Source organism: Glycine soja, chromosome 9 (assembly GCF_004193775.1).
Source record: "Glycine soja cultivar W05 chromosome 9, ASM419377v2, whole genome shotgun sequence".
Taxonomy (NCBI): domain Eukaryota; kingdom Viridiplantae; phylum Streptophyta; class Magnoliopsida; order Fabales; family Fabaceae; genus Glycine; species Glycine soja.
The window spans coordinates 7,777,842-7,789,547 of NC_041010.1; the positions used below are offsets into that span (position 1 = coordinate 7,777,842).

Genomic DNA, 11,706 nt, shown 5'->3' on the forward strand with positions numbered 1-11,706 from the left:
ATCCAAATACAAAATTTTGAAAATAAAAGAATTTCAATTGAAATATTTAAAATTCTTAAATGTTGACACATCTCCCAGCCGGAATTCGAACGAACCTTGGTTCATGAGGCTCTGGGAGACTATTTTTCGCTAGACCCAACCCCCAATTCTAGTCTTCTGTCAGCTATATTTATATTTAATATTGTAGAACATTCCCTAGAATTGGATTATTTCAAAATGTAATCTATCATTGGTCTGCTACATAATTGTGTTCCCATGCAGCAGCATAAACACGTAATTTAACTATTTCTATGATGTGTCGAAACGAAAATTACATATTTAAGAACTGAAAAGCTTCTGCTCCAAGTGTAGCATAAGAGTAGCATATTAGTACACACAAGAGAGAGGGTTCACTTCATTTCTGAAGAACATTACAAATATTATGACAAGAGGTAACAAAAAAAAAAAAGAAAAAACACAGTAGTGCCTGAGAACTTGATATATCGATCAGCTTCGCTTGACGGGATCGAAATTGGAAACCCCGACCACCGCACCGATAATGGCAGCAACAACAACACCACCGGCGGCGATGCTGAGCAAGAAGTTCTTGAGAGAAGGCGAAACGGCGGCCTCGGCCACATCAGGAGCCATCATTGAGGCTGTGAATGCAGCTGCTGTGAGCCCTGTCACAACTTTCTCCTTCATGGAAGCCCTCACCTGAAACCTTCCATTGGGTACTTTTGATGCTGCCATTGCCTTGGAAGAATAAGAACGTAGAGGCAGTGGCTTGAGGAATAATGCATCAGAGCTAGGCACCAGTACCCTCTTCTGGCTGGCATAAGTTACTGGCATAGCCAATGAAACTGCAGAAGTGGAAGCCATGTCTTTTTTCTCTTTTCTGTAGTTTCTTTCTTCTGCTGCTCGATGTTTCTGTGAAGAGTGATGAAATGGGTTGGAATGTTGGATATGTTAACGTGTGTTTTGAGAGAAATGGTGGTGGAAATTTTCAGCATATTTGCCTGTATCTGACGTGGCAGCTTCCTATTGGAAATTCATGGATAAGGCTATCTTAATTATCAGTCCATTCATCACCCGTTGTGTTGAAAATTCAGTGAGGTTTTGAAATGGATCCATTCTTTCCTGCAAGTTTCCTTCTTTTCTTTTTTCCACCTTTTTGCCCGCAAAACGTGAGTAATTTATCAGTTTTATCGACGATGGAATCCAATTTCATTCAAAATAACATGGATAAATGTTTGTATGATTGACGGCACATTGAAAAATTGATTCTAAATTTTCAAATAACTTAATTACAATTTTAATTTTTTTGTTTTACTTAATTTATAATTTTAATCCCTTCATAAGTCTTTAAATATTTTAGCGAATTCACAATCTTGTTTTAATTTTTACTTTTGCCTGTTTTATTTTTTTATTTTGATTTAATTGAATATTAAACTTAACATATTCATTCAAGGTATGATTAAAATTAATTAAAATATAAAAAATAAATGTTTGCAAAATTGAGAATTAGATCAAACTTATAAATTTTCTAAAATAAAAAAAAACCCAATTATAGATTTTAAAAAAATATAAAAAAAATCAAAATTATATTTAAACTAATTCAAAATAGATTTGAGTTTAAAATTTTAGAGAGTTATAAACACTCCTTTTAACATAAGCTCTTCAATTCTTTAAAATTTATTTAAAACTATACATTTAGAAAAGATTTTCATTAAATAAGATGTAGATTTCACTAAACCATGTGTTTTGTAATAAATTTCAACCATAAAAAAGTAAGTTTTTAGTATTTACAAAAAAACTTATTAAATTTCAGACAAAAAAATTATATTAAATTTATTAATGTATTTTTGGAATAAAAGGATTCATTTATCTAAAAAAATAAAAACATTCAAACATAAATTGTTTCACTTTAAAAATAATTTAACCTTTATTTGTAATCTTTTTTTTAAATGTTTGTCTAAACACAGGCTAAATAAGGTTATTCGATAATTTTTTAAAAGAAAAAGAAACACTTCTATATTGTAACCACATCAGTTTAATTTAAAAAATAAAAATATATGAATGAAAATAAAATATTAATAAAATGAAAAGGTAGAGGATATGAGTATGACATAATGCAATTTGCTTTTGAATATGACAATTCTTCAATATATAATCTCTTATTTAAGTACACACCAGTTAATATTGAGAGATCATTGTAATTGTCAAAGGATTAAAGAACTTTGGGCTCATTATTACAATGCAAATATTTATTCTTTTTGTACTTTTCTTTTTCATCATCCTATCCTTTTTTCATCTAATGTTCTGAAAATTCATAAATCGTTTCACTTTAAAATTAATTTAACCTTTATTTGTAATCTTTTTTTAAATGTTTGTCTAAACACACGCCAAATAAGGTTATTGAATATTTTTTAAAAATTTTAAAAAGAAAAAGAAACACTTCTATATTGTAACCACATCAGTTTAATTTAAAAAAATAAAAATATATGAATGAAAATAAAAATATTAATAAAATGAAATGGTAGATGGATATGAGTATGACACAATGCAATTTGCTTTTGAATACGACAATTCTTCAATATATAATCTCTTATTTAAATATACATCAGACACGTTAATATTGACAGATCATTGTAATTGTCAAAGGATTAAAGAAACTTTTCTTTTTCATCGTCTTATCCTTTTTTCACCCAATGTTCTGAAAACCCATAAGATCATCAATTCAGTCAAAATAACAGATTAAGGGATCAATAATCGAATTACTAAATTAATAATTTGTTCAATTTAACTCGATATATATTTTTAAAAAATTAAAAAATAATTAATTAACATTGATGAATTCATACTTCAAATCTTAATAAAATTATAGTATAATATATATTATTATAGTATAAACGTATAATATTATTACTATTATTTATAATTTAGTATAAATTATATAGTGGGATTTTTCACTCCAATAATACCAAAATTAAAAACTTATCTAAATAATACAATTCAAAAATTATTTACATAAATGATATAAATTACTGTGTATGGTGAGAAATCGATTTTTCACAAACCGATTTTAATGATACAAATCATTTGATATATGAAATTAAAATATAAGAAATAACTTATTAATTACTATGATAATCTCATATCAAATAAAATTATTATATTTCTTCTTGAGAATTTTCTATTAACATATCAATGTAATATTAACTCTTAGGAATTTTCAATTGAGCCAATGATCACATTCACATATGCATCATTTATATATGCAATTTAATAAATGAGAATCTTTATCTAATAAAGATCATTACATATATATTGATCTATCAAAAATAATTTAGATTAAAATTATAAAAGATTTATTTCTCATTATCATAATCTCTATTGTAATAACAAGTCTCTAATTTTAATTAAAGATTTGTCAAATTAACAATAAATATGATAATAAAATAAAAAATAATTATTTACTAAAATTGATAATATAATGAATTAGATTTTGGACACAAACATTTATCCCCAACAATTATGAATAAATATATAGTGAAAAGATTAGCAACAAAAGAGTATAAAATTCATTGATTCTAAGATCCATTTGAAATCCTCATTTTTACCATAGAACACTACTATGTCACACGCTATCTCCATATTTTGAATTTGTATATATCATACAAATATCCAAAATTTCAAATGTTAATTTAATTTTTTTTATAAATAAACTCAGTAGTGAAATTCTCCATTCTGAATTTGTGGAGCATCAACTACATCAGCAATAGTGAGCTTGATCTCTTTGTTGAAGAAGTTTTCTAAATTGTATGGCCCTACCGAGGAAGGTGGTCCATTCCATAATGCCTTAGACAATTGTTCATGGATCTTCTCTGTTGGGTGAAAAGAATCCCACCATACATACTCACCAACATTGTCGCATAAGCTGAAGTACTCTATGACTTTCTTTGTTCCTCCACAACTGAAGACACCCCCATAAGGTCCACTTCCACAGCAAGCATTAACTCCATCCTTAAAGCCTTCCATAAAAACAAAATTTGAGTAGTTAAGAATTGTGATTGCTATTAGTGACACTTAGAATGATTAATAATGAGAAATGTGGAACACAGTTTTTTTTTTCCATATAGACTCTTTTGAACACACTCTTTTACTATCTTCTTTTTATATATTTTGATCTTTAAGATGACTCTTTTACTATCTTCTTTTTATATATTTTGATCTTTAAGATGACTACATATAGATTAAAAAATATTTAATGGAATTAAAAATTATTATATTTGAAGTAAAATGACCTTATTTAATATCTTGATTTTTTATACTTGTACCATTAGTAATATGAATTAAATAAGAGTATATTTAAGAAAAATATATTAATTAGACTTTGAAATTCTAAAACATCAAATGTTTTGATAAAAAAATAAAAAGTTAAACATTAAAAGATATGAAAAAGATGTAGTATTAGTTAAAATTTATTGAAATTGATAAAATTGTGAATGTCTCACCTCATATTTAATAATTTTTTAGTTTGATTTTGTAATTTTTAATAAATTTTAACCAAATAAAAATAATATGTTTAAAGATGTGTACTAAAAGTGTATTTATGACACTTCTCTTAATTAATTGGTCGCATATTGCAATACATACCATAATTTGCAGGGTTGTCTATTCTATCTCGAAGCCAATCATAGAAATTAGAGTTAGAGTACTTGAATCCTTCAAGGACATGCTCGAGGCTTGGGAGAACATTACTCAAAGCATTATTATGTGCTAGAGCAAGAGCAGAAGCTGCTTCAAAACAACCACCTTTGTTGGCTTCTTGGTTTAGAGCTCTAAGAGCTGGCAAGCAACCCAAAGGAGACAAACTTAAGAACCCAAACCTTCTAGCCCCTTTCTCATATAGGCTCTGTACACTCATAATGAGATAAAAAATTGTTACTTATTATTATTAAGAAAGCTAATTTGGGTTTTACTTAGTTGATTAAATATTGCAGCTAATTAGGCTTACTTGGACTGCATGTGTCAAGTTTCCAATGACCATTCCAACATATTGTTCAGGATTGTAGCTTTCTTGCATTTTTGGGTTACCAAGATATCCACCCATGTAATCGTTGCTTCCTATGCTAATGAAATAAATTGCTTCTGAGATCAATTCCTTTGCCTTCTTCTCTCCTAGATTTTCTGATAATAATTTCGTCACTTCTTCAAAGTGACTTAATTGTGTTTGAAGGTCAATCACCTATATATAAATAGCAACTTATTATAGAGTTCTACATAAGTCTGTCTCATAAGTTACATGTCAATGTAACAATGAATGATGTTAACTTCTAAGATACTAGTAGCAATCTTTCAAATATCACATGCTCATTCAATGTATTAAGTGATTTTACCAGTCCCTGATGGGTTTCAGCAAGAACACCGGCCCCACCAGAAGCAAAGTTGGCACCGTTACTGTAATCAGCATTTGGTTGTAAAAATGGAGGAAGTAGTGGCAGCTCAGCATATTCAGCTGTATCATAAAAAGAAGAAAATACACAAAAAATATATTCAGATGTATCAGCATGTGTAATCAAAGTTAATTTAGCACTAACCAATGACAAACTGTAATATTTGGCTTCAAAAACAAGAAAATTCAATGAAATCACCAAAACGTGTCTTATGATGGCATTGAATTATTAACATTGAAAATGATAGACGTGTGTGTAGACCCCAGTATCCTTTACTGGGAATAATTTTAGTCGTATCGGTAGAATTACTATGAATGATAAAATTTTCTCTTTTCGAGTATTTAATACAACTATATACTTAAACTAAATATCACTGGTGAAGCCAGAACAGCTCACACCAGTTAATCAACATCCTCCGTAAATGATAGAATTGTGCATTTTAAAATAAATTTAACATCCGAAAAAGAAAATAGGACATATATGTTAACGCATACCTATAAAATCTACAATGACACGACCATCTGAGAATCTTCCCGTGGGTTCTTGAAAAAAGCCGTTTTGTCCATATGGTTTGTAATCTGCCTTGTTCTCAGGAATAGTATTTAGGTAGTTGTTGTTGCCAGAGTCTACAGTAGAGTCGCCAAATATGAAAAAGGCCTTAGTAGTGGTGGTAGTTGTACTGATACTACTAGTTTCGTTTTTGAAGCTCTGGGATGTGCTGAAATTCATTGAAGCAATGAACTGGATTAAGATTATGCTTATGCAAACAACAGAGCAACCCAAAGGAAAATTTTGCTTTGTCATCTTGTGAAGACTCTTCAATTAATCCATCTTTTCAATTGTGCTAAGGTTATATATATAGCATACTTTGCTTTCACAGGTGATACAATCGATGCAGTGGTCTTGCAAAAACTTGATTGGCATTAATTCAGCTTATTATGACGATACGTGTTTAATTTTAGGCTACAGTACTGTATTTGTATCCCTTGTTTTGTTTTGTTTTTTTTTTAATTTTAGTTTAACTTTATAAGTTTAAAAAATTAAATTGATATTTTTGTTACTTTATCACATTAAATTGGTCAATTTGATGGGACGTACTTAACCGTGACAGATGCCTTATTAAAATCAATATTTATCATGTCAGCTAAAACTAACATATAGTTGGTTTAAAAAATTATCAAAACAATCGATTTAATCTAATATAAACACTTTAAAGGATGAACATGAAACTTTTTTAAACTTAAAAAGCAATATAAAAAAAATAAGATGGGTAACTAATTTTAGCTTGAGTATATAAAATAATAAAAAATAACTTTTAGCATGGAGACAATGCATTATATAAAATAAATAAAAAAAATCTAACCAGTACAAATGCATATAATTATGCCAGTATCTTTCCTTTAGTGGGGAGAGACAGTGCAATTTACCTTGAACAGAGCAATTCAATAATTTCTTATTTAAGCCTAACATACACAAGACATTTTAATTTGGACAGATCATTGTAATTGCCACCCAAAGGAATCCGGGTGATCATTACAATACAAATTCATGTATATACTATTGATGCAGTACAGGATAAATTGAACTACCTAAAAGGCTTATTCTTTTGCATTTTTCCTTTTCACTTTCAGAAGATGTTTTCATCTGTTTTTTCTAGGCCGCGGTATCTAAATATCACACTTTGGCATCCAATTATTTCAACTTCAGTTAATTAGGACCAGTAAAATAAAGAAATCTATTTCAATTGATTAATAAAATATGTGAATTATTATAAATTTTTAATTTTCATAGATAAAAAAATAATAGGACAATTACAAATAACAAAGTTTTTTAAACTAGTTTTAATTTATTGTTACTGCATTCCCAAGAGACTTAGACTTGAAATATGTTAGAGCAAAGAATTATTATATGTTAATTAAATCATAATAAACCGTAAAAATTCATAATAAAATAATATAATAATAAAATTAATGCCATGTTATCATTTAATGATAAAAATTAAAATCATTAAATGATAATGTGACATTAATTTTATTATTATATTATTTTATTATGAATTTTTACTGTTCATTTTCCAACTGTTTTTAACTGTAGGAAATGACTTGCCTAATGTTTTTAAGAGCTATTTTGTTTCTCTCCTTCCTTCAACTAATATTTCACTCCACTGTACTCAAACGCAGCACACAACATACCTTTGCCAAGACCTTCAAATTGTTTTATTCTCTCTTGTGTTTTAAGAAGAGGATCGGTATATTTGATCGAAACACACCACTTCGTTCAAAGAAAGAATTAAAAATACATTAAAATTGGTGTGATTCAAGTTAAATCGGAAAAGTCTTTGATTGAATCAGAATATTTTTGGTTGAATCAAGAGAATCTTTAGTTAAATTGAGTGTTGTTTTTTTCTTTAAAAATAATTATTAAATTTTTTATGTTATTTTTTGTGAACTTATATTTATTTTAAAAATATTGGATGTTTATTTGTGTTTGAAATTTATTTATGTACTTGAATTGACATGAATGTTGCAACTTATTTATGTCCTTTTTTGTATTGACAAGAAATTATGTTTCTTTTTTTTTGTCATTTTCGTTGATGAATGACATATTAGCTCGCGACCAGTTAGTATTTAGTCACGACATTTGAGAAATATGATACCTAGTAGTTTTATTCTCTCGTGTTTTAAGAACAGGATCAGTATATTTGATCGAAACACACCGCTCTGTTCATTGAAAGAATTGAAAATACATTAAAATTGGTGTGACTCAAGCTGAATCGGAAAGGTCTTCGATTGAATCAAAGTGATTTTTGGTTGAATCGAGAGAATCTTTAGTTAAACTGAGTGTTGTTTTTTTCTTTAAAAATAATTATGAAATTTTTTATGTTATTTTTTGTGAACTTATATTTATTTTAAAAACATTGGGTGTTTATTTGTGTTTGAAATTTATTTATGTACTTGGATTGACATGAATGTTACAACTTATTTATGCACTTTTTTGTATTGACAAGAAATTATTTGTTTCTTTCTTTTTGTCATTTTCATTGATGAATGACATATTAGCTCGCGACCAATTAGTATTCAGTTACGACATTCGGGAAATATGACACCTACTAGTTTTGTTGAATGAATCAACTGTTTTCTTGTGCGTTCCTCTATTAGGAAGGAATTTCAACTTGCATGAGAAATTTTGATCTTCTTTTTGTATTTGTTTTAAATTTCTATATATGAAGTTTTTGGAATTTTTTCGTACTTATTTAACTTTTTTCGATTTGTGTTGTTGAAAACTTCTATATAAATTTTGCCCTACCCTCTGCCTGGGAATGACAGACCTCGATAGATTTGGGAATGATGGAGCTGGCGAAGAGATTTGAAGAAATTCTCAAACCATTGCAAGCCCAACCCTAACCCCGAGTTCTCTCTCACTCACGATCGCCATACCCAAACCTTGTCACCTCCATGAATTTCACCAACCCGCACTGCCTCATATGATCTATTTTTTGTAATAAATATTTGGTGTAGGGATTGCATGAACTGAGTTTTGTTTTCATGCATAGGAAGCATTTTCAGTGATTTTAACCACCAAAAATCACTTACCAACTTTAAATCGTTTAATGAAAAATGAAATCCGTTAAATACTTAAAACATGTAGCCATGTCAATAATCATCACATCATCGTTTAAGGGATAAATAAAAAGGAGAGACTAAAATATGGAATAAAATAAAAGATTAAAAACTTTAACAAGTCAATTTTTTGTTCAAAGAATAAAAATCAAATTTTAAAAATATCTAAGAACTTAAAATTTAATTAATCTGGTTATTTGATAAAGTTCACTTTTGTTACATTATCAGATTATCTCCTCTCTCAATAGATGCTTAAATTATACTAAAACACTTTTCTTGTTTATTTATTCAATAAAATGAATTTATTCAAACTCTGGATATATAATTACAAATAGTTATGCATATACACGCGTCCTAACAATGTATTGCACTTTACTACAACTTGTACTATCATCGACAACTAATCTTGAACAACTTTTATTTTATTTTAATATTACTTATAATAGAGGAAACATATAATCCTAGCTTAAATACTACATAATAGAGGAAACATATAATCCTAACTTAAATAAGGAAACATATAATCCTAGCTTAAATTATTTGACAACAGAACATTATTTTCCTTTCCTTATTTTTCCTTCCATATATTTATGAGCATATATATTACATTTATGAGAATATGATTTGATTCTATTTTATCCTCCTAGGTTTTAGGTCATTCTACTCTCATTACTATAAATAATGTAATCATTGATATATTGAATGAAGAATTTTATACCAATTTTATTTGTCTCATTTCCTTTAGTTTTGTGTTATGGTATCAAGAGCCTTTTAAGTTTCCAGTCGCCATCTTCCTATGGCTACTTCCGGCTCATCTAGTGAGGACAATCTTACTCCACCACCACCACCACCTTCCTTGTCTCACATCACAATGGTCCAATACCAACAATTGATGAATCTTCTCAGCAAATCCTCTGGACCTGGTGGTGCAAGCTCAGAGACTACTCTTACACAAGCCAACCTCATTCATTCTAACCCAAATCAAATTCACAATTCTGATTTTGGTAGTCATTTTGTTTTTTCTATTCCCACTACACACACACACCTAACACTCTTAGTTCACACACGACACCATGGATAAATGATTCTGGAGCCACAGACCATATAACTTGTTCCTTAGATTGTTTTTATACATATTCTACCATTGCACCAGTAAAGATTCATTTACCTAATGGATCCACTATCCAAGCCCACATTTCGGGTAGCATAAAATTCACTCCAGATTTTATCATCCATAATGTTCTTTTTGTCCCTGATTTTAGCTTCAATCTTTTGTCTATCCCAAAGTTATTATATACTTTTCCATGTCCTATTATTTTTTCTAGTGATCTTTCTAAAATTTCTTGTGAAATACAAGACATGAGCACGTTGAAGACAATTGGTTTGGCTGACTTGAAGGAAGGCCTTTTTCACTTGATAGTTGGAAAGGATAAAAGCCCATCTACCAATAATATCACTGCCACCAACACCAATACCTCCAAGCTTTGGCATTTTTGATTAGGTCATTTATCTGGTAATCGTTTTAATGTCTTAAATCAACAATTCCCTTTTATTTCAAAAGATTCTAATGAAATTTGTGACATTTGTCATTTAGCTAAACAAAAACGATTGCCCTATTCTCTTAATTCGAGTAGAAGCTCTAAAATTTTTGAGTTGATTCATATGGATATTTGGGGACCATTTTTTAAATCATCAATTCATGGACATAGATATTTTTTAACTATACTTGATGATTTTAGTAGATATACTTGGGTGGTTTTATTAAAATCAAAAAGTGAAGTGAAAACACATGTTCAAAATTTTATTAATTTGATTGAAAATCAATTTGAAACAAAAATTAAATGCATTCGATTCGATAATGGTCCTGAATTTTTTCTTAAAGATTTTTTTTCTTTAAAGGGTATAATTCACCAAACTAGTTGTGTGTATACCCCTCAACAAAATGGAAGAGTGGAACGCAAACATCAACATATCCTTAACGTAGCTAGGGCCCTTATGTTTCAATCTAAACTTCCAACAAATTTTTGGTCCTATGCTATAAAACATGTCGTTTTCCTCATAAATCGTGTTCCTTCTCCTGTTATTTCTTATAAAACACCATTTGAGCTTTTATACAAAACTCACCCATATTTTTCTATGATCAAAGTTTTTGGTTGCTTATGCTATGCATCAACTCATAATCAAACTCACAAGTTTCAACCTCGTTCAAGAAAAGGGGCATTCTTAGGTTTTCAAAATGGTACCAAGGGATATGTTGTTTTAGACATTAACACAAGAGAAATATTCATTTCCAGAAATATTGTTTTCCATGAATCTTTCTTTCCCTTCCACACAAACCAAAACCTCTCTACTAGCGAAGCCCAACCACATTCACATATAGACCCAATTTCACATACACTACATATAGATCCAATTTCACATACGCTACCTACAACACCCCAATTTACCCCATCCACACCTATCACAACAAACACTGAACCAAAAATTCCCCAACCCAATGGCTCACCATCACCTTTCCCAAATCCTTCAACTCCTCCTACAATCGGCACACCAAATCCCAACATCATTGATCAACACATCCAAGAACCACCATCTAACCATGCTTTACCACGTCGCTCCAACCGCGACACTCATCCTCCTTCTTACCT

General features: G+C 29.3%; 2 protein-coding genes across 2 annotated transcripts; both read right to left on the bottom strand.

The window, feature by feature from the left end:
- Positions 1-259: 259 nt before the first annotated feature.
- LOC114425641 lies at positions 260-942 on the bottom strand. The gene has a single exon (XM_028392580.1). The coding sequence runs from the start codon at positions 859-861 to the stop codon at positions 487-489; it is 375 nt and encodes a 124-aa protein (XP_028248381.1). The 5' UTR covers positions 862-942; the 3' UTR covers positions 260-486.
- A 2,758-nt stretch (positions 943-3,700) lies between these two features.
- Positions 3,701-6,242, bottom strand: LOC114425630 (GDSL esterase/lipase 5-like). Its single transcript, XM_028392570.1, has 5 exons — positions 5,933-6,242; positions 5,382-5,500; positions 5,000-5,230; positions 4,639-4,897; positions 3,701-4,013 (listed from the first exon to the last, which is right to left on the bottom strand). The coding sequence occupies exons 1-5, from the start codon at positions 6,240-6,242 to the stop codon at positions 3,709-3,711; spliced, it is 1,224 nt and encodes a 407-aa protein (XP_028248371.1). The 3' UTR covers positions 3,701-3,708.
- Between the last annotated feature and the right edge of the window lie 5,464 nt (positions 6,243-11,706).

Bases quoted from the DNA above. Each gene is read 5' to 3' on its own strand.
- LOC114425641 (XM_028392580.1), bottom strand. From the start codon at position 861: ATGGCTTCCACTTCTGCAGTTTCATTGGCTATGCCAGTAACTTATGCC.
- LOC114425630 (XM_028392570.1), bottom strand. From the start codon at position 6,242: ATGACAAAGCAAAATTTTCCTTTGGGTTGCTCTGTTGTTTGCATAAGC. The intron at 4,898-4,999 runs GTAAGCCTAATT...ATGAGTGTACAG, and splicing joins ACTTGACACATGCAGTCCAA to AGCCTATATGAGAAAGGGGC. The intron at 4,014-4,638 runs GTATGTATTGCA...TTTTTATGGAAG, and splicing joins AGACAACCCTGCAAATTATG to GCTTTAAGGATGGAGTTAAT.